This window comes from Culex quinquefasciatus, chromosome 1 (assembly GCF_015732765.1).
Source record: "Culex quinquefasciatus strain JHB chromosome 1, VPISU_Cqui_1.0_pri_paternal, whole genome shotgun sequence".
NCBI lineage: Eukaryota > Metazoa > Arthropoda > Insecta > Diptera > Culicidae > Culex > Culex quinquefasciatus.
In genome coordinates this window covers 116890307-116914261 of record NC_051861.1, presented here as the reverse complement: position 1 = coordinate 116914261, position 23955 = coordinate 116890307, and the positions used below count along the sequence as shown (strand labels likewise).

General features: G+C 34.0%; 1 protein-coding gene across 1 annotated transcript; it reads left to right on the top strand.

Moving 5' to 3' along the window:
- Window positions 1-2867: 2867 nt before the first annotated feature.
- On the top strand, window positions 2868-23145 carry LOC6051499 (uncharacterized protein F54F2.9). Its single transcript, XM_001867900.2, has 4 exons — window positions 2868-3249; window positions 3313-3860; window positions 18008-18843; window positions 22778-23145. The coding sequence occupies exons 1-4, from the start codon at window positions 3085-3087 to the stop codon at window positions 22912-22914; spliced, it is 1686 nt and encodes a 561-aa protein (XP_001867935.2). The 5' UTR covers window positions 2868-3084; the 3' UTR covers window positions 22915-23145.
- The last annotated feature ends 810 nt before the right edge of the window (window positions 23146-23955 follow it).

Sequence of the window (23955 nt, the reverse complement as noted above, 5' to 3'; positions counted from 1 at the left end):
CGGGATTCGGGAATTCCCGGTTTTGGAAAAATCCCGGGATTTTTGTCCCGGGAATTCCCGAGATGGACGCACTAGAAATATTTCAAGAAAATTTACCGCGGTTATCCAAAATCAAATTAACAATGAAACTCTAATGTTGTCAGCTTATTATATTTTTCAGAGTTTGATATAGAGAATTTGCAGCAAAGCTAAAAGACACATGTCGCCACCTATGAACAAATAGCGTAAACCTATGATTTTTTGAAAAAAATAGTTTTTTCCTTTATAATCAACATTTTTACGAAACTTATGCCGGATTCGGATGAGAAAAATTATTTCCGACAATTTGGTGTACAACTTTCCAATACTTGTTTGATTTTTCTATAAGAAAACTGTCAATTAAGAAAAAGATAGTAATTTGGACAATTTGGCAAGAAAGTCTGTCAAAAATCAATAAACATTGTTGAATATACGTTAACACATCTGTTATCAACTATATAACTGTTTATTTCCTTGACATATACGGGGAAACTCTTTTTTCGTGTTCCACAACATGTTTTTTAAAGAAAAAGGTTACAAATTTTTGCGCGCCCAAAAATTGATGTTCATTATTTTAGAGCAAAAAATTTTTCTCGTCTTTTGCAACCAGTTTCATTAAGATTGATACAGGGAACCATGAGAAATAAGCGATTTTGTTCTTCAATCCAGCAGAAAGTAATACGATTTTTGGCAAGTAACCTCATTTTGGCGCCACCTACATTTGAAACACAGGCGCGCTGCAAAACCTCAATAGGCTAAAAAAAGTGATCAGCAAGGTGATCAGAACATGAATAGCACCTACAGCTTTGAAATTTGGAATTTTTCTTAGTTGAAATGTTTACTATCAACTAACATCGGCGAAAAAATATTCAAAAATGTAACATTTTTTTATTTTTGGCCCACAGTGCCTAGTTTGGTTGTTTCGTTGGTTGTTTTTGAAACCGCCGGTATTCAAAAATGTTTAATAGCAAAAAATCTAAATTTTGTTCATTGGGCGTTTACAAAAAACTTTACATTAAATGTGGAATTTTTTTTTTTGATTCCCATTGCAATAAAAAAAAAAATTAAGGCCAGTTTTTATTATTTTGGAGCAAGGTTCATACCACCCTCACCCCAAAAGAGAACTTCCTACCGACGTAAACAGAGAGAAAAAGAGAACTAATTCTCTCCCAAGTTCCCCCTTGCTCGTGGTGCACGCAATCCAAAAGTTTTTTTTTTTGTTCATAACTTATTTTTATTAGGTCCTTTTAGGTGCTGTGACCAGGTTAGGACCGAGGATCAATAGTACAAAAAATAATAAAAGAAAAGAAAAAAAAAACTGTAACTGAATTAGATGATCATTTGCTAGTGCCATGTGTCAGCAAGTGTGCGATCACATCAATCTGTTCCTCGGGTGTCTTGCACTGCCTCAAGCGTACTCGGTATTCTCGGTAAATGGCCCACAGCTCCGACTCGCTGTACAGCTTCCGTTCGCCTTGTTGCTCCTTCGGGGTTGCACCGGCGCCGGCGCCAGTATCTTCTCGACTTCTTCCTGCGGGACGAGGATGTTTATTTTCCGGTTCAACGAACGGCACCGCTCCAGGTAGCGGAGGAAAATCCGCCGCGGTGAACGTGGCTCCTGCCGGAGTCTGCTTGTCCTTCTTCCATGCTGGCGGCTTCGGCGTGGACGCCTGCTGCCTCGACTGGATGAACTGCGCACGTTTGGGACAGCTGCGGTCCAGACCCTCGTGGGATCCAGAGCAGTTGACACACTTCTTGGCTTCCGTTTCTTCTGCTTTGCACTTTTCCGTGCTGTGGGCTCCCCCACAGCTGCTGCATCTGGGCTTGAGATGGCAGTTACTGGTTCCGTGACCGAACTGCAGGCAGTTCTTGCACTGGGTCACGTGCGGTTCTTTGTTCCGGTAGGCCACCCACCGGACGACGACTGGTCCCACTTTCTTTACCTTGCTACTCAACTCCTTCAGACTGGTGTGACCCTTGGGGAAGAGCACGATGAAAGGCGTCTCATCGATGGCGGGAAGCTGCTGCTTCCGCCTGATGGCGTGTACTGCCAAGACGTCCAGCTGATGTTCCGTCTTGAGCAGCTCCTTGACGTAATCCGGTTCCGCGTTCGGGAGACCTCGCATTACTACCCGGTGCGGTCTCGCACTGCGCTTTCCGTGCGTGTAGAACTGCACCTTGTTCTTCTTCAAGTGGGCTTGCACCGTGTCGAAGTCGTCGCTCGAGAAGCACGTAATTTTGGTGCCGTACCGAGTCAGTTTGTGTTCCGGCTGGACATCACATGTCGACATCACCTTCGCAAGGTGGGCGAAGCTCGTTTCTTTCACCACCAGCGGCGGCTGCTTCTTTTCCCCGGCCGACTTGCCGGGTGCTGGTACCACAGGGGTGGTTTTTTCTGCTGCTGGATTCGCATTGTTATTGTTGTTGCTCTTCTCCGCTAGCGGGCTGAACTTGTTGTTGCTGAGCAGTTTCTCCACTTCCTGGCCATCGCCGACGTTGTTCTCCTCGTTAGCCTTCCTGCGCCGAACCTTGATCACGGGACGAAATTCGCCCCCGTCCTCTCCTCCTCCTTCAGAGTCTTCCACCTCCATGCCCGTCGCCGCCTGCGTTTTGGGTTGGAACCCGTCCGGTTTCTCCCACACACTTTTCTTCATGGCCGCGTTCCAGTAGAACGGCCTTCCATCCTCGGTTCTATGCTCCGTCCACTCACTCTCCGCCGTCGCGGCCGCCGCCATGGCCGTCGGCGAAAGTTAAAAAAAAAACACCGTCAAAAACGCGCTCAAAGGACACACGTCTGCTCTGAGCAAGCTGTCAAACTGGAATCGCAATCCAAAAGTGACACATAAACAACCAAACGTCAAACGGACGATCTCTTCAAGCGAGTTTTGCACGACGTCGGCGGATTTCCACGTCCTTAACTTTCCTTAATTTTAGGTAATTTTATTACTTGAAAAGGACGAAATTTTACATTTTTTTCAAGCTGCCCAGCTCAGCAATGGCCAAGTGAGCGTTTTGCGAGTGTGTTTCGAGATTGTGCTTGGGTCGCGAGTTTAAAATTTTGGAGGGATGACGTCGACAAGGTTTCTGCTGATGCTGGCAGGATTGGCCGCGGTCCTGGTGCTGCTTCCGGCGGGGACCGCTGCGCACGGCTGGGGCTCCGACGACATGGAGATATTCGATCTGGTCGAGGAGGTCAACGAGAACTTTTACACCATGATGCAGATTAATCAGGTTTGAAAAATTCTTTAATTTTAAGTTTGAGCAAACATTTGAGTTTTTCGCCTTGGTTTTCAGAACGCTACGAACCAGGAAATCAAGCGAGCCTTCCGAACGTTGTCCGTGGTGCTGCACCCGGACAAGAACGACGCCGAGGACGCCAACATCAAGTTTCGCAATCTGGTGTCGGTGTACGAAGTGTTGAAGGACGCCGGCAAGCGGGAAAAGTACGACAAAGTGCTCAAGGAGGGTCTTCCCAACTGGAAGTCGGCGCTGTGGTACTACCGGCGCGTTCGCAAGGTCGGCCTGGCCGAGGGCGCGGCCATCCTGTTGATCGTTGCGACCGTGATGCAGTACTTTATCTCGTGGGCAGCGTACGCCGAGAAGAAGTACACGGCGGAGCAACTCTTTGGCAGCAAGTTGAAAAAGCTCCAGAAGAGGAAGCAAACGAACGTGGATTTGGACACGATTTTGAGTGAAATACCCACGCCGAGCGTGTTCAACACGTTGCCGTTCCAGATTCCGCTTGGGCTGTACCGGATGGTGACGGGAGCGCCAGGCGCGGTCAAGTCCGCCGTTAACTTTTACGCCGAGCAGAAGAAGCTGGAGGAGGAGCGGAAGTTGAGGTAAGAGGAAGGGTGCGATTTGTCACAAAGGCCCACAATTTCCTTAGGTTTATTATTGATTTGAATAATTTCAAAAACTTCAAAAGTTCACAAGTGTAATTTGTTTTAAAGTTACAAGAATTTTTAAACATTTTTTAAATGTCAAAATCAATAAAAAGGCTAAATTTAGACTTATGCATTTTTTGAATCTTAGAATTTTAAAATTTGTGTTAGTATTTTGTAATTAGAAAATTAAAAAAATAAATTAGCCCTCTATATAAAAAAATAGCCTTCTATATATAACATTTTTTGTGATTTTTGGGATCGAACAATCTGTAAAATACAGATTTATCTGAATATCTGGCATGGCACATCTACACGCACATTCAAATCCACTCAGTATTCGTGAAAACCTACTCAGAAAATAGAGCATCTGTCGGATTTAAGTAAATTTAATTTAGAATGTAACAAAAACTGATTAAAATTCATCCCAGCCTCAGCCAAATTGACTCATTTTTGAGTAATTTCGGTTTTGACGATACACGCACGTTCAAGATCACCAAAGTTTTCGTCAAAATCGAACTTACTCAGAAATGAATAAATGGAGCATCTGTCAGATTTGAGTGAATGTGCAAGGTGTATGTAGATTAGATAAGGTAAGGCGGGATTTCCCAGCTGTCAAAATAGTTAGCACGAAACCCGGATTTTATATGGATATTTTCATAATAGTTAAGTTTTGATCATTTTCCGGGCAAATTTCACCGGATTTTTTTTGTAGGGTTGTTGAGCATTCCAAACTGTTTAGCTGAATTTTTTTTTGAAGATATTTTTTGTTTTTAAAGCGTATTTCGGTTCAGTTTGGAATGCTTAACAACCCTACAGAATTGTTATGGATTTAAACAAATTTAAAAATCGCGTAAAAACTTGCGAAAATTAAGAGAACTATTCAAATGATTAAACGGATTCCGGTACATAAGGCTTTCTAGGACCTGTACAAAAACTATGATTTAACTCAAAAATGAATAAATTCCCGTCACAGTAGGGTATTTTAACCATTAGTGGACCCTTAGTATAGACGACGAGCATTTTTGACATTTTTTTCAATATTTTAAGCACTATTTCATTACCCTTTGTACAAAACAATGAAATCTGAAGTCTTTCAATAATTTGCTTTTGTGCAGAAAAATTTGAAAAAAAAAGTGTTTTTGCCAGTTATGGACCCTCCTCCACTATAGGAAAACTGTCGTTTTTATATCAAATTTAACCGATATTTAATGTTTTGATGTATGGGAATGTAGTGGTGGTGATTACCACATGTGGGTCTAATGGTAGATATAAAGCATAAAAGAGGGTATTTGCTAACTATTCATTGTAAACAAACAAATTTTGTTTAATCTGGCTTAAAACAACATAAAAACCTAACAGACTTTTAAACACATTTAGGCCGTTGCAAATATTTTCCAAAGTTTATGTCGCCTCCCCCTTCAAAATTGGTCTGAAAAATCAGAGGGCGAAAAACTTCAAAATTTCCATGAAAAGATTAGTCTAATCATCTAAAAACAATCTAAAATGCATTTTTCTGCATTGATAATCAGATTAAGCATGTTTGGGCTTGTTTAAAAAAAAAATGAATTTTTATGAAATTCTAATGCACAGCACCGCTATAATTTTATTTTTCGCAAAAAATAAAATTTTCTTCAATACTTAGATATTTTGGAAACTAATGATGGCAAAACAACTGGACAGGTGTATAATGCATTTTAAAACACTTTTTTCATTCAAATTTTGAAACCATGGCTCGTTATTACAATTTTTATACTTTTTTATTTTTTGAAAATAAGTAATTTTGAAGCATTTTTCCATACAAATAACTTAAATGGTTGACCAAAACAAAACAATAGATTTGTTTACAGTTGCTGATGAAACAACGCATATTTATTTTGAAAAAAATGTTTTGCTATTAATTTATTATCATAAAATATCATTTCAAACTTAAATTATGATGCTTCAGTTAAGTACATTTTAACTATAGTTTTGATTAATTATATTTTTTTTTACAGTTTCAGAAACTTTGGTACAGCCATCCCTCATATTCGGAACAGTTTACAGATCGGCCAATGTTCAACAAATCATAGAAAATCGATAATTGAACATAATGATTTGCTTTTACCTTCTTTTGAAAGCTTTTCTTGCGATCTTTCGATTGATGTATAGACCGGCTGTACATTTCTACGTGTTATATCCATTTTTCAAAGAAAAACATAGACCCTTGAAATCCACAAATTCGGAACACTTTTTTCTTACGACGTAAACAAACTTTTTTTTTCTCTCCAGGAGTACATATTTTTTACAAAATAATGACTTTGCACTCTGAAACCAATCAAACTCATGCTTAGTAATGTTTTATGAATGCTCTGATAACTTTTTTGTGAAAATATCAGTTAAATTCAGGTGTTCCACAATTGTGGGAGGCACAATAACATCCCACAATCATGGAACAGGCAATTTGGAGGCAGTGTTTTGGTGCTCTGGATAAAAAAGTCTTGAAATGCAGTTTTTGTTTAAAAAGTATTACTTTTACTAGTGAAATAGCAAGAGAATGTCCAAATAAAGGCCCTAAAAATAGCAGGGTCGGCAGAAAAGTTGTATTTTGCATTCTATTGACAAATTACCACAAAAGTGTTCCGAATTTGTGGGTGTTCCGAATATGTGGGATGACTGTACTTTTAACATTGAAACAGCTATATTTATACTCATGATCAGGGGCGCCGACTAGTCCAAAATGTTGGGGGGGCACGGTTGTTTTCCAAAATCGATAAGTAAGAGTGGCGATTAGATGTTAATGTTTCTTGTATATCACGAATTTTGACAATTTTATTACGATGTGATACGATTTTTTTTTCATCCGGAATTATTTTTTTTTAGAAAATAATAATTTATTAAAACGTGATTGAGAATGTTAATTAGGGGGATTTTTTTTATATGTTTGAAAGGCGAATTCCTTCTCATAGGCATATTGTCACTTATTTTCTAGAAGTAACAGTCAATAATAAAAATAATCAGATATTTAGAAATTCAACAATACAAATACTCTAAAAATAAAAATAAAAGTAAAAAGTCAAAATTTAGATCTTCAAAATAAAAAAAAATACACATTTAAAAAAACATACATTTTTCAAATCTGCAATTTAGAAAAAAAAACACAAAATTCAATATTCCAACATAAAAAAATAATAGTATAAAAATTCTAGGGTAAAATAAACTCATGGCTTGAAAATGTTAAGAAATCAAAAGCAGGAAATCAGAAATTTAAACAATCAGTAATTTAGAAATAACAATAAAATTCAGTGTTTAAATAAATCGAAAATTTAAAAATAATGCTTTTGACAACAAATATTTTTTTAAAAATTTAAGTATTAAAGAATTTAAGAATTTAAGAATTTAAGAATTTAAGAATTTAAGAATTTAAGAATTTAAGAATTTAAGAATTTAAGAATTTAAGAATTTAAGAATTTAAGAATTTAAGAATTTAAGAATTTAAGAATTTAAGAATTTAAGAATTTAAGAATTTAAGAATTTAAGAATTTAAGAATTTAAGAATTTAAGAATTTAAGAATTTAAGAATTTAAGAATTTAAGAATTTAAGAATTTAAGAATTTAAGAATTTAAGAATTTAAGAATTTAAGAATTTAAGAATTTAAGAATTTAAGAATTTAAGAATTTAAGAATTTAAGAATTTAAGAATTTAAGAATTTAAGAATTTAAGAATTTAAGAATTTAAGAATTTAAGATTTTAAGAATTTAAGAATTTAAGAATTTAAGAATTTAAGAATTTAAGAATTTAAGAATTTAAGAATTTAAGAATTTAAGAATTTAAGAATTTAAGAATTTAAGAATTTAAGAATTTAAGAATTTAAGAATTTAAGAATTTAAGAATTTAAGAATTTAAGAATTTAAGAATTTAAGAATTTAAGAATTTAAGAATTTAAGAATTTAAGAATTTAAGAATTTAAGAATTTAGAATTTAAGAATTTAAGAATTTAAGAATTTAAGAATTTAAGAATTTAAGAATTTAAGAATTAAAGAATTTAAGAATTTAAGAATTTAAGAATTTAAGAATTTAAGAATTTAAGAATTTAAGAATTTAAGAATTTAAGAATTTAAGAATTTAAGAATTTAAGAATTTAAGAATTTAAGAATTTAAGAATTTAAGAATTTAAGAATTTAAGAATTTAAGAATTTAAGAATTTAAGAATTTAAGAATTTAAGAATTTAAGAATTTAAGAATTTAAGAATTTAAGAATTTAAGAATTTAAGAATTTAAGAATTTAAGAATTTAAGAATTTAAGAATTTAAGAATTTAAGAATTTAAGAATTTAAGAATTTAAGAATTTAAGAATTTAAGAATTTAAGAATTTAAGAATTTAAGAATTTAAGAATTTTAGAATTTTAGAATTTTAGAATTTTAGAATTTTAGAATTTTAGAATTTTAGAATTTTAGAATTTAAGAATTTAAGAATTTTAGAATTTAAGAATTTAAGAATTTAAGAATTTAAGAATTTAAGAATTTAAGAATTTAAGAATTTAAGAATTTAAGAATTTAAATTATAGAATTATAGAACCTTAGAATTTTAGAATTTTAGAATGTTGCGTTTGAAAACTTGATGATTGTTTTCGCAAGAGTTTGCGTAAGTTTGATTGTAGATGAAGTGCTATGGGAAAAGTACCTTGGTTTTGTTTTTGGAACAATATGCACAGATAGAAATCTTATGAGCAAATCCGTAAAATCTATGTTGACGACATCTCTCAAATCATTCACCGATGCCTCTGTGCTCTTGTTCTAAGCTTACTGATTTTCCTAGAGAGTACATTGGTATAGATAAAACGTTGTCGATTTAGAAAAAAGCATCTAAATCCAGAAATTTGTAAACGATTTCTTTCTTAACTTACAAGAATTCTATCCGTGTGTACACACAATGTTCCATTTAAGTTTTAGCTATTATTTTCAATTATTTCCTTTTTTATATATTTGATATAAGAATATTTTTCTTCCAAAATTTCTGGGGGGGCACAATGTATGGGCTGCCCCCCCAGCCAAATTTTAGGGGGGCAAAAAGTACCGTGCCCCCCCAGAGTCGGCGCCCCTGCTCATGATTAAACAGAAAATGCAATTAGGTTGATTACAAGAAGCATTTATTGTATGTTTAAGAAAAGCTTTTGCTTGAATACACAGTTTTCTTCATTTTTGTAAGTTAAACTAACAGGGGTCACCTTTAGGAAAAGTTAGGATTTTCGTTGTCCTATATTGAACCCTCTTGAATTTGCTCGAAATTGAGCAGTTCTTCATTTTATTTTAGTAAAATTCCTTAAACTTACATTATTTCGACGTACTGAAGTAAAATAATCAGTCAAAAAACGATTGGATAGCTAATTCAATCATAAAATAGAATTGCTGTTTTGTTGTGAAAATGCTAGTGGCCATTACTGGTCATGGCCAAGTCCTGCCAAGACGGGGGTACTAATACATACATACATACATACAAAATGCTAGTGGCCATTACTGATTTCAGATGTCGAACCTAGTGTCGAACTCAAAACACTTAGTTTGGCGAAAAGGACAATTCAATGTCAGTTAACATTGTTCAGATTTATTGACAAAACACGCTTGAAATTGTGACTTTATTGAATTTTTCACCAAAAAACCTTCAGAGGGTCCGCTAATGGATAACGTACCCTAACCGATAAAAATATCCAAACGAAAATTGATCTTTTGTAATAAAATAAAGTTAACAGGAGGTAAGAAATAAAAAGTTCTATCGATTGACTTTTTGATTTTTTTGCTAAGTTGCCTTTTTCATTGAAAATTCTGAGATCCGGATTGAAAACGCGAGAATGAGGTTAGATTGCAAATTTTGAAAATCATTCCAATTACCATTTTTCAAGCAGAGCTTTGCTTTTATGGTAGAAGCGACTTTAAAAAATATTTGTCCACTTGAATAATCTACATTCTCAATTGATTAGTTAGGTTTTGGTTGATTAAAACATTCCCTCATTTTGAATCAGATAATGAACAGGTTAAATCGGCCATCACAAAAATATTTTCGTTAGTATCAATTAAGCTTTTTATTTCTTACCTGAAAATGGTATAATTTGCTATTAATGTCGATTTTATGATGAAATAAAACAATTTCAAATTTCAAACCAACTTACTCGCTGTAGGTTATAATGAAAACATCACCCCAAGTTTCAGCGCCCTCTAGTGGGGGGGTAATTTTGACGTTTGATTGCCTAAGGCTTTCTAGCCGAAAATTTACTAACACACTCAAACCACGTGGCGCCCCAGAAGTTGGTTTGTTTGGATCAGATATCTGCTTTTTTTCTAGCAAAAATTGTTCATCATGCGCTTCTAGCAGGTTTGACAGCTCGAGCTCGATCTTTGTTTGCATCAGAACATTGTAATTTGTGACACGGATTTATTATTTTTTTAGATTAATTATAGTTGTTGCATTGGGCAAATCTTTATTTTTTCAAAATCCATTTGATCAGCAATAAGTTTAAAAGCAAATATTTTATTATTACATAAGATAAAAAATTTCGACGGTTTTGTTCGAACGCGAATCAGTTCAATAAGGAGCGTCGGATCGAGGCGCTCTTTCTTGCGTTGGGTTCGTATAAGTCCAAGGAAGGTTCTTACGCCAAAAAAGTTGCCACTTTCACTCTGGAACCGATTCCGGAAAATCTGCAGATTGTATGGGAAAAATTATGTAAAATCAAGTTTTGATCACAGGAGGCTGAATAATCAAACCTGCTAAAAACGTCCAGAAACAAAAAATTGACAAGACGAAGTTTGTCGGGTTTAGCTTGTTTAACATAAGAGTCATCCCAAAAACCAATGTCTACCTTCAAACCCATTTGTGGGTACCTCCAAGTTGATCGAAAACTGAGCGATGCAGTTTTTTTTTGTTTTGCGTGCACAGTTCAACATCGCGTGTAGTTCTCCTTTACGGTGTATTTTGATTTTTCAAACTTTTGCGCGCATTCAAAACAAGAAAAAAAAGACAACTCCGAAACCAGTAAAAATCTGTTCCGACCTAGTTTTCCCCCGAAGAAAATGGCCCCATTTCGCCGCCCTCCTACCCCGCCCCCGTTGCTAATCTTCGTCGGTCTGTACCAGGAAGAGCTGGTCCGTTTCCGGGTGGCTTTGGATGAGGAGGTAAGACGTTGAACCATTGTTGCGCAACCGGAAGTTGCTGGAATTTGTTCTGTTCGTAGGATCGAAATCGGTTCCGTCTGCAGCAGCTCCAGTCGGATCACATCCAGGAGGGGGCGATCAACGTGCTGCGGAATCGTGGTCCCCTGTTGGCATCGGGCGGTGCGGATGGACGGGTTGTGATGTTGGACCTGAAGCAGGGAACCAGCTGGCACGTGACCGTTCCGAACGAGGAGTCGATCAACTGTATGGACTTTAGCGGTTGTGGGCGGTTCCTGTTTGTGGGGGGTGCCGAGCGGAGCGTGTTTTACGTGGACATGGGGAAGCGGGCCGTGATCTGCCGGAAGTGGAACGCCCACCGGGCGGGGGTTGCGGTGCTGAGGGTGCGGCCGGGGACGGGTCGGATGATGTTCACGGTGGGGCAGGATCGGGAGGTCAAGTTTTGGGATTTGTACCTGAGCAGGACGACCGCTACGGATGAGTTCCGGGTTGATGAGCGCTTTGCGGGGCCGATTGCCTGTATGGAGTTTAGTCCCAGCGGGGGCCTGCTGGTCACGGCGGGAGAAGGTTTCGCGCGGGTGACCTCCGTCCCAGGTGGTCGAATCGTCCGGGCGGTCACCTTCGAAGGCGAGAAGCCGGTTGCTGCCGTTTGGCTCTCCGAGTCGGTGCTGCTCATCGGGATGAGCTCCGGAAGAGGGGCCAGCTTTCGAACCGATGACGAACGCGAACCCCGCTGGACTCGGTTCTACCACGACGGGAAGCTGGCGGCGATGGCCCGGGTGGGAAATCATCTGGTCACGGCGTCAAACCGCACCGTTCTCGCTTTGTGGGAGATTCTCGACGGGTTCCGGATTTGGCCACTTTGCCGCACGGAGATCGTCGGGAAAGCCACCTCACTGGTCATGGTGGACGCGGCCCAGCTCGGTCTAGAGGAGTTTGCAGCCGAAACCGAAGCGATCACCACCCAAGACAAATCAAAGAACGATGACCTGCACAACAACACGTTCGGGGACACGCCCTCGGAAGGCAGCGACGAAAGTGTCACTTTTGTCAGCGAGGAACAGCTCGAGCTGGAGTCGGAAGATGACGAAGTCATGGACGAAGAGGAGGAAGTGCTTCAGATCATCCCGGAAACGCCGCAGGAGGCGAGCTCGCAATCGCTGATTGAATTTCCGGGACCAAGCCGGTCCGAATCCAGCCTGGAGTCGCTGAGGGTGGAAGAGGAGCAGCGTTCGGACTGTGGCAGCGAGGGAACGTGCTCGGACGAGCAGATTGTCGTCGTGAGGTCCTACACCGAAGATGGCGTCGACGAAGGGGTGGATGATTCCGTGGGAGATCGGCGCAGCGTTCGTTTTTGTGTTTGAATAACGTTGAGTTTATTGTTAGCGTACTGTAACGACTCTGTGTTACAATTTGTATTGTATCAAAAGTTCAATTCATGCTATCAACCGTGTTATTTTTTTTTTGCTTTAACAAATATGACAGAATAGTTCAATAAATCAGTTAATTTTCATAAATTTGAAAAATACTAATAAAAAGATATATATACACAAAACATGACGTAATTCCAAAGAAATGATTCTCATTTTTTTTTTTGCAGGTCTGTTAGTGATCGTGCTTTTTTTCCCTCTGCATTTTGAGCAAAATTTAGTTAACGGTGCCATTTTATGTAGCTCTAAATACCTCAACTTCCAGAATTCTGAAATTTCAATCTACGCAAATTACGAAATTTATTTTCTTTATTTGTATCTCTGAAATTCCGAAATACTAAAATTATTCTTAAACTCCAAATTCTCAAATTTAAAAATAATCAAAATTCTATAATAATAAAAAAAAGATAAAAAAAAAATTAAATCTAGAGTTTTTTTTTGAATAGGTCCTATAAACATATGAAAGACAATAGTTTATTGGTCCTTTTAACAAAACTCTGGAAATAAACTCTGAAATTCTAAAATTAATAAACTCTGTAATTCTGTAATTCTTATATTTAAAAAAAATCTAAATATCAATGATTCTAAATTCTGTAATTTTTTAATTCAATAATTCTGTAATTTTTAGAATGAAAAATCTAAATAAGGGACCATCCATAAACCACGTGGTCACACGAAATTTAAAAATTCCTCCTCAAGATCTCAGTAAAATTTTAAAACTCTAAAGAAATTAAACTATAAAATTCTGAAATTTATAAACTCTGATTTCTGTAATTCTTCATTAAAAACATCTCAATATCAATCCCTGGGCCTTGTAAAGTCAAGGGGCATGATTTGATCCTAGTGCATTAGTTAAAATTTGGGGGTATACATTCTTTTTTATAAGCACTATGGACACCACTTCATGCTACGAGAACTCGCTTTGTCGCAGCCCCAGGGCTTAAGCGTTGACTGTCTTCGTGAACTAGAGGTAGTTCTCCGATAGTGAAAATATCACAATTGCACAAGACACCGCTGCTTCTGTGACTTTTTCACTATCACAATGTGGGATTTAGGTGGGACTTTAGGATAGTACAATTGATTTGTTGCTTAGCATTAGCATTTAAAATAAATCTGTATGCTTTCCAAATCTATTTGATGATAAATTTAGTTGCAATTGTTAAGTTAGAGTAATGCTGTCATTAAACTTTGATTGATGTAGAATACTAGGCATTCTTTTATGTCAAATTGTCCATAGAGTCTCGATCAATCAATAATGTAATGATATCGGACAAAATTCGTTGATCTGTTGAACTAATGGTTTTCGGATTATGGTTGTATTGACCATTGTTGCGAATCGAGGAACTACGGATCTTTTGACGTAAATTTTTCAAATCGCGATTTCTATCCTATTTGTATATCAGTTCACAAATTTTTATTGTTTTTTCATAGAAGTAGTACTACAACAGTTAAAGGAACGTTTAGTTTTGAACATTAAGTTTAGATTTTAGATTAAAACTTAGATTTTCAATCCAAAGTAGTTAGCAAAAGAATATTTGGACTTAAATGAATAATTGAATAAGTTGGACTTATGAATAACATACAACTGTGCATTTATTCTAGAGTCAGATCCATACAGCGTCAGTGTTTATTTGGTCGAAGTGTACTAGTTCATTGGCAGATCTGATTCTAGTTGTAATGTACGACAAGACTACTGACGGACGTGACAGGACGAGGGCCCAGTTTAGAGGTTTCAACATCAACGATGTGCGGCTGGACCACCCTCCCAAAAAAAAAAAAAAAAAAAAAAAAAAAAAAAACATCTAAATATCAATTATTCCAAATTTGCAAAATTATAAAATTGTAAAACTAAAAAAATATATTAAGTTCAGAAAATCTTAAATTCTGTGACTCAAAAGTTCTTAAATCTTAAATTCTGTAATTATTATATTAAAAAAAAATATCAATACCTTGAAAATTTCGAAATTCTTTTATTTTTAAATTTAAAAATCTTGATAACGAAATTACAAAATTCCTTATCATGGATTTTTTTTTTCTAAAATTTTAAAATTCAGAAATTATAAAAATAAACTTTCTGAAATTCTAAAATTGTTCTGAAAAAATAAAAAAAAATATGTTTTTGAATTCTAAAATTCTTCAACTTCAAAATTGTAAAATTTAGACTGGTATAAATTTTATGTAAAGTTTTTGTCACAAGTCACAATTAAATAGTCCAAATTCGAAAATCTTCTAAATTCTTTCTTAAATAAAAAAAAATCTAAATATCATAAATTCTGATTTTTTTTTCTAAAATTTTGAATTTTTTAAATTCATACATATTTAATTGTCTAATGATATGATTCTTAATTCAATAAATCTAAATATCAAAATGTTCAAATAGCCTAAATTTGAACATTATTCTAAAATTTCAACATTTTCAAACTCTAGAATTCCAGAATCCTGAAATTTGTTGATCTTAAAAAAAATAAAATTTATAAACTCTAAAATTCTCTGATTCTTAAATTTTAAAAAAAATAATCAAATTTCAAAAATTATAAAATTATTCTAAATTTTCTAAAATTCATAAATTTTAAAATTCTGTGATTCATAAATTTAAAAAAATATATCAAAAAGTCTTAAATTTTCAAACAATCTCAAAATTTTAGAAAACTAAAATTTAAAAGCCTGTAAATCCAAAAATCAAGTTATCGCAATTTCCAAAATTTGTAAACAGCTTAAAAAATCTAAGATTCTAAAATTTTGAATTCAAAAATTCATCATTTTTAAAATTGTAAAATTTGAGCTGGTATAGATTTTATTTAAAGTTTTTGTCACACGTCACAATTTAATAGTCCTAATTACCGAAATTCTAAAATCTTCTAAATTATGTGATTGTTAAATTCATAAAATTAAAATATCAGAAATCTAATGTTGTTTTCTAAAGTTTTGAATTTATAAAGTTTTGAAATTCTTAAAATTTCTTATCTCTAAAATTATAAAATACATACAAATTTAATTCTCTGATGCTGTGATTTTTAATTCAATAAATCTAGATATCAAAAAGTCCAAAATGTCTAAATTTGAAAATTATTCAGAATTAAAAAAAAAACTCTAGAATTCCAGAAATCTGTGATTCTTAAATTAAAAAATCGACAATTTCGAAATTCCAAAAATATTCCAGAATCTTAAAATCCTTAAAAAAAATGATCTTAAAAATTATAAAATTATTAAACTCTAAAATTCTGTGATTAAAAAATTCAAAAAAATCAATTTTCAAAAAATCGAAAACTGTTTTAAATAAAAAAATGATGAATTTTAAAATTCGATAAGTTCAAAAAATTAAAATATCAAAAGTCTTAAATTTGAAAACACTGATTTTGAAGGGCCGATTTTGAAGGGACCTTAGGATTTTTTGATAATTTGATTTTAAGAATAACAGACTTTTGGAAGTGTGTTGTAAAGTGTTCTAAAATTTTAGGATTGTTTTAAAATTTAAGACTTTTTGATATTTTAATTTTTTGAACTTATGAATCACCGAATTTTAAAATCCATGAATTTTAGAAAATTTAGAAAAAAAATATAATTTTTGAAATTTGATTTTTTTGAATTTATGAATCACAGAATTTTAGAGTTTAAGAATTTTAAAATTTTAATGATCAAAAAATTTTAGGATTTTAAAATTCTGGAATATTTTAGGAATTTAGAAATTGACGATTTTTTAATTTAAGAATCACAGAATTCTGGAATTGTAGAGTTTAAAAATATTTAAATTTTAGAAAAAAATCAAATGTAGGCAATTAGGACTTTTCGATATTAAAATTTATTGCATTAAGAATCACAGCATTAGAGAATTAAATTTGTGTGTATTTTATAATTTTAGAGATTAGAAATTCTTGTGTTTGTGAATTTAGGATTTTTATTTTTTTATAAATTTAAAACTCAAGAAAAAGAAATTAAATTTCTGATTTTTTGATATTTAGACTTGTTGAATTTAAGAACCACAGAATTTTGAAGATTTTCGAATTTCGGTAATTTGGACTTTTTAATTGTGACGTGTGGCAAAAACTTAAAATAAAATTTGTACCAGCCTAATATTTAAAATTTAGAATTCAAAAAACACATATTTTTTTAATTTTATAGTTTTAGAATAATTTCAGAATTTTTGAATGTTTGAAATTATAATTTTTCGAATTTTAAAATTCTGGAAAGATTTTCATATTATGGATTTTAAAATTTCTTTGTTTAGATTGTTGAATTTAAAGATAAAAGAGTTTTATAATTAAGAACTTCGGAATTTTCGAAATATTCATATTTAGTTTTTTTTTAAATATAAGAATTACATAATTTTAATCGAAGAATTTAAGATTTTATAATTTTTTTTATTTCACACTTTGATGATTTTACAATTTTTGAATGATTGATAGTAAGTTTTTTTAAGGAAAAATTACAGAATTTCAGGGTTTATAAATTTTAGAGTTCCCCACCTGTCTCATTGTTCCTGCCAAGTGCGTCTACAATGAGGCAACAATGGGACAGTGGCATAACTCTGGCTGTAGAGGTCGGATCGATCTCATATTTTGGTCAAACACTTTAAAATGAAAAAAAAAAAAATAAAAAAATACAATAATCGTTGATAGTTAAAAAAGGTGTCTTATTGATGACTACCCTACCGTAATCGTTTTTGAAACTTCAACTGTCAAAGTTGTACGAACTTTGTTTACATTTTAAGTACTTTTTCGTTCGAAAACCCGTATCTTGAGAAGGAATTTTCTGATCGATTTGGTATCTTCGGCAAAGTTTTTTTTATTTGTTTTAGTTTTATTTTTTAAATCTAAAAATCCACTCAAATTCTTGAAAAAACTGAAAATTCCTTTTTTTTCCAAATTTGGATAAGTGCAACGTTTTTAAATTACAATATTTGTTCGGTAACTGGGCGTTGTTTACCTGGGCTGCTTTTTAACTAAGCGTTCGATAACTGGGCCTACAAAAAGCAGACAAACGTCAAAAAACCAAAACAAACCGAAATGACCGAGGGGTTAATGGATGCCAAAAACCTGTTCAATAAATAAAAAAAACTTTTTATGCTTTTATTTAATTTCAAGTCACAATTAAAGAAATATGAAAAGCAAGCATTATTAATTTGAGTAACTTTTTTTTTATTTCACCAGGGAAATATTATGCATCGGTGGTCCCCTCGTAATTTTTCGTTCAGCCCAGTTAGCGAGCAGCATTCGGTGACTGGGCTACGTTCTCAGCCCAGTTACCGAACAAGTACTGTAAATCAATTTGTAAAATTTTATTTTAGAAAAATTGTCTCTTTTAAAAATAAAAAAAATGTGTGAAAAACAAACAAAATATGAAACCTTTTTTGAACTTTCTCAACTCTTTGAAAAACATATTTTTAAAATTTCAAATCAGCAATATTTTCAAAAACATGAAATTATTTTTAAGAATTTTCAGGGTAGATTAAAAAAATATATTTTTTCAAGTGTTGTTCAAACTGTTAGCCTAATTTAATATTTAAATTTTCCAATTTCTCTTCATTCCAGAGAAAAAGAAGAGGAGGAACTGCTCCGCAAACAAGAAGAGGACCGCGCCCGTGAGCGCGAGAACCGCACGCTTCGCAAGCGCAACAAGAAGTTCGTCGCCCCGGAAAAGACCGACGCCGAACTGGCCGCGTACAACCAGAGTGCCATCCAGCGGGGCGACGATTCCGGTGCCACCACCGCAAAGCCCAAACCCGTGGTCAGCGGCGGGCTCTGGACCGAGGACGACCTGACCGAGCTGGTCCGGCTGGTGAAGAAGTACCCGGGCGGAACGACGGACCGGTGGGAGGTGATTGCGGAGTTGATGGGCCGCAGCGTCACCGAAGTCACGTACATGGCGTTCAAGATGAAGGACGGCGGCTACAAGATTGGCCAGCCGGAAAGTGTCGCGGAAAACATCATCCAGGAGGCGGCCAAGCAGAAGGTCAAGACGAAAAAGAGCGCGGAAGTGGCGCCCGAAGTGGACGGGAACGCCAACTGGTCCCAGGCGCAGCAGGCGGCCTTTGAGCAGGCCATCCAGAAGTATCCCAAGTCGGGTTCGTCCGATCGGTGGCAGAAGATTGCCGGAAGTGTGCCCGGCAAGAGCCGGGAAGAGTGCATGGCCCGGTACAAGTATCTGGTGGAGTTGGTGAAGAAGCAGCGCGAGGAGAAGGAGAGGGAAGCGAAGGGGGAGGCGGAGGCGGAGTGTCCGGTAGTGGAGCGGGAAGCGGCGTCGGTGGTGGAAGAGAAGCAGGAGGGTGGTAAGGCTGGGGGAAAGGCCAAGGGGAAGAAGAAGGGGAAGCAGCAGCAGCAGGTGGATGATAATGGAGCCGAGGAGGACCACGAGGAGGGTGATAAAGGTGAGAGAGTGATTGTTCACAACGATCAAGCTTATTTTTCTGAGTACAATGACCATTTCCAGAGTTTTTTTTTGAAAAGGACCAATAAACTATTGTCTTTCATATGTTTATAGGACCTAATAAAAAAAAACTCTAGATTTGTACAAACGCAAGAGATGTAAAATGGATTTTTAAATATATTTTTTTCAAATAACTCCTCGGCCCTTCTTGACAGAAAAAGGTCCTACTTGACAGCTCGTTCCAAGGGGACCATGGTTGATTCATCGAAAAAATGTTGTCTTGTCAATTTATGTTTTGCATTAAAATGAAAAAAAGTGATCAGAAATGGTTTTATAATCGTGTTTTTTTTTGTCGTTGCACATAAATATTTACATAGGGCTTTAGGACCATATTGGAATTTTATTTTGTTGTAATGTTAAATGGGATGAAAAGAAAAGAAAACAATTATTTTTGTGATTTAACCAAGATTTAACCCTTTCAGGCCTGATGGGTCTCAAAAATCAAAATTTCCAAATCTATCCTGAAAATTTTTAATACTGAACCTTGAAATTCCATGTTTTTTTTAAATTTTTAAGAACGATTTTTAAGTTTTCCCCATGAATCACATAAAAAGAGCTGTTCACTTCAAGTATTTAAAAAAAAATCTGTTGAGTTTCTATTTTTGACGTAATTGTCAATAAGTTCTAATTTAGCTTTATTTAGATATGTTGTTTGATTGTTTAGCTTGACATTCTGTAGACAGTTTTTGGTTTGCAATCATTCTTTGGGTAAAAATACTTATTATCTCAAATTTTTAAAAAGTCAGGGAAAATTCGGTAATCAAAAAATGAGATTAAAGTGACCACCCTGCCGTTGAACCTAAAAAAATTCAAATTAAAAAAAATAAAAATAAATCGAAAAATTTCATCAGTGCAAGCGGGATACGCTCAATGTTTGGATTTGTTTATCCAGATTTTTAAGCGAAGATGGCGTTACGAATGGTGCACGCCCGAAATGTCAAAATCGCGCAGTGGTACAAACATTAGAAATAAAGTATGGCTGTCACTCCACGGCACATTGTTTTTTGTAATGTTGGTACCACTGCGCAATTTTGACATTTCGGGCGTGCACCATTCGTAACGCCATCTTCGCTTAAAAATCTGGATATATAATCTTTGCAAAAAAAAAATCGTTTGATGAGCAGTTTTACAAAAAAAATAAAATGAACCTATATGCATATTTTTTTTAAAAATATAGGAAAAAGATTTTTGAACGGTTTTCAGTTGATTTCACTTCTACCTTTATTAAAATTTAGAGGTTTCTTGAAATTAAAAATGACCATTAATTTTTAGAGTAACCTGAAAAATAATATATTTTTTAAATAATGCTATTACAATCAAGGATAGATAAAAAAGGATAGAAAACATGTTAAAAATATTAAATAAGTCAAACTTGTTCTCTTTTTCATCAAGAATAGTTTGTTTTTAAAGAATGAAAAAACTCACAACATATTTTAAAAGCTCGAGTTTTCTTGGAAAAAAAATTGAAAAAGGCACAAATGTATCACCACAATCATGAAAAAGTTTTATTTAAAGAATGAAAAAAAAAAAAACAAATAAAAAAAACTTTGCAGCATATTTAATTTTTTTTTAAAGAGTGGTAAAACTGCCAAAATATTTAAGAAGTCAGCATTTTTTCAAATTATGGCAAATATCTTAATTTTTTTTTAAGACCTTATATTTTTTTCTTTTAAAGAACTGTTCATATTTCAAAAGATTGGGGTAGCTCAAAATATTTTTACAAAAATAAAATAAATATTCGGGGGTGGAAATACCACTGTTAACAATTAAATTATCAAAGTTCGATACCGTTAACGATATTTCTTGCTATCTTGGCGTTATTACTATAGTTTTGGAATTTTCTCAAAATACCTTTTTTTTAAATGCTCAGATTTTCATAATTTGTAATAAAAAAGAAACAAAATGTTGTATAAATTTGCATTTTATTAGAGTTTTGTTTTGAAAATACTAAAATTTTCCAAAATACTCAAATGTTTAAAATACATTGAATTTTCGAAATATGGCATTTTGTGAATATTGAAGTGTTCTACCAAAAAATATCTATAATTAAATGAAAATACACGTTAAATTTCGCTTCAGTATCAACCCATGTTAAAATTTATAAAAATATGTATTTTGAAAAAGTACGGTAATTCGTAAAAAATAGTATTTTACAAAAAAACTTTTGAATAAATTGAAAATGCATTCAAAATTTCGCTTTGCGAATGCATGTTGCAATGTTGCGAATTATGATTTTTTTTCTGTATTTTCGAAAAAATACGAAATTTTATGAAACCTGAGAATTTTACAAAAAATAAAAATTATAAAAATTAGTAACTTGTGAAGTGAAAATGCATACAAAATTTTGCTTTGTATTATAGCCATGTTGCGAATTTTGAAAATTTTAGTATTTCGATAAAATACGGTATTTTGTGAAAATATTTATATTTTACCAAAAATAATAATAATTTTTAAATGCATACAAAATTTCACTTCGTTTGATATTTATATGCCTGGGCTAACCCAACGATTCCCCATTTTTTGAGACACAAAAAATATGAATTATAGAAAATCTGTTTTGGACCGAATGTTCAGATCGATTTTATATCTTTGGTACTGGTGAGGACTATATAGACAAAAATCGACTTCCGAATAAAAAAATAATAATACATTATTTTTATTTAACACTATTTATTGTTTGAACAGTAAAAATTAATCATATTAATTATTTTTTAAGAAATCTATGTTATTTTTTAAACATCATTACCTGAATTAGTGTGTAGCCAAATCTGATACGGTTTTATTTTCCCATAATTTCGTAGCCGGCCTTAGGTAAATTGAGGAAAATGTTATTATATGTACCTGTTTTCAAAATAAAGTCCAGAAAATTCGTTTTTTTTATTTTCATACAATTTTATGTTGCCTATTGAATATGAAAATATTTTTTTTTCAATACTCCACCTCCGCCATTTTGGTCGCCATATTGGATTTTAAAATTCTCATATTCTTTTAAATTAGCGTAGTTTGGAGGTCAGCTCGGAAATAAAAAAAAATCAAAAAGTCTGGACTATAAATACGAAACACAAAATATTAATAGAATCTTCTGGTTATTTCATATTATCCCTCTACTGGCCAAATTCATTTTTCGAAAATTTTTATTTTTCCCGTGTTCAGGAGGTCATTTTGAGCAAATTTTGTTCTACGAAAAACTTCACTTCTCTTGTTTTATGTTATTCTTGTTTTATTTTTAGTATTTTAATTTTCATTTATCTTGTTCTTGTTATGTTTGTTTATGGTAGTATTTGGCCTATTCTAACACCTCCTATCATTACATTTTGCCTATCTAATTTTTTCGTGTTTTTACAGTCACTTTTTCATTGTTTTACTTGTTTTTCAGATTTTCTGCTATAGAATGGCACCATTATCATTTAAATTGTAAAAAAATGCGTAGAGGCATAGTCTGGGGCACAAGAAAAATTACTGCATACTTCTTTTTACTAAAAATATAGGAAATGTTAGTAAAAAACACAGCCAAAGTTGACCCCTAAAAAATGACATTTTTAAAAACATTGGTTAGGTCACATAAAATAAGTAAAACTTCCAACTCATACATTTTCGAAAATGTTAAGAGTTCTTCTTTCCAATGCATTTTAAAGATCAAAAATTGGTTGAAAAATTGATTTTTGGCGATTTTTTAGATCGAAGCCCGTCTAAAGGCGGGGTTAGGTTGTAGAGGGTTATTTTAAAGATCAAAATCAGGTTCAACATTAAAATGTCAGAAGTTTTCTATTGTTATGCTTGAGAACAAAATGATAAGAGAATAAAAATTAATAAACAAAATCTGCTGAATCCAGACAAAACAACATTTTTTTTGATAAAAATACTTTTTTTTGCAGAGAACTGCGAATCAGCTGATAAACCAACGGCTGGTGGTGGCAAGGCCAAGAACAAGCGGCGGGAACGCAAGAAGCAGATTGAGTACTACAGCTACGACGATTCGGACGACAATGGCGGTGACGACGACGATGCTTGAAGCCAGTCAGTGACCAACGGGCGCGCACATTGACCATCCGTGAAACCTCGTGTTCAACCCAACTATAAGAAGAAGAAGAAGACTTACTTACTTTAAAAGAGCATTTCCGTGTACTTGTGTGTAAAAAGAAGAAAAATAAAACGATGCACTTTAGCTTTGGGACTTATGAGGGAGGTCGTCGTGTAAGTAGAGACTGTAATCTGTGAAATAAACGTGAATTGTTGCACAAAATTGAAAATACAGAAGAAGACGAAGAAGTTCGAAACCGGAGCGATTTGTTGTTGTTAATTGGTACTTGTAATGAGAAATTGTGGTTGAGTAATCGATCACTGTTTGGTGGGAACTTTGCTTCAACGCCGTTATCAGGTTATTATCGCGGGGCAGAATTGAAAGAAATTGACGCGTGATGATTGTGATGAGGTGCGAAGTGGCTTTCAGTTCGGTGTTGTAGATGAGATAAACAAATTATTGAAGGTACCTACCAGCAACGTCTACTGCAAGCGCTGCTGCTGACTGGTAATAACGTTATCAATTTTGGTTGCAGCGCATGTAACGAGAATCGACAACAAGGTGATGACTGCGTCGGTTCGATTCAACTGGATTTGGTTCTCACTGCATTACTGAGTTGGGAGTTGGCGGATGGAGATGGATCATGTAATCGATAGATGGCATAACATAAAAGTTATAACGTTATTAATCGAGATGTTTTTTCGGGATGTGGTGTGTCGATTTAAAAAATATTTATCCCTTTCGAATTTTGCAAAATAATCAAATTCCTAGCTTAATCTTCAAAAAAATAAGCAAAAGGTATCACAAAATGACTCGATAATCCGAAGGTTTTGTAGGAACTTTGGATAATTGAATAAGGAAACGGAATTCTTTTTCCTGCTTTTTACATCAAAAATTAGAAACTAAAAAAATAATTGACCAAAATGACAAATTGACAAAAATAACAAAAATACAAATATTACAAAATTGAAAATTTACAAAATTTACAAAAATTACAAAATTGAAAAATTACAAAGTTGAAAAAAATACAAA

Coding starts and splice junctions, on each gene's coding strand:
- LOC6051499 (XM_001867900.2), top strand. CDS start 3,085: ATGACGTCGACAAGGTTTCTGCTGATGCTGGCAGGATTGGCCGCGGTC. Junction 3,861..18,007: donor GAGGAGGAGCGGAAGTTGAG/GTAAGAGGAAGG, acceptor TCTTCATTCCAG/AGAAAAAGAAGAGGAGGAAC. Junction 18,844..22,777: donor CCACGAGGAGGGTGATAAAG/GTGAGAGAGTGA, acceptor TTTTTTTTGCAG/AGAACTGCGAATCAGCTGAT.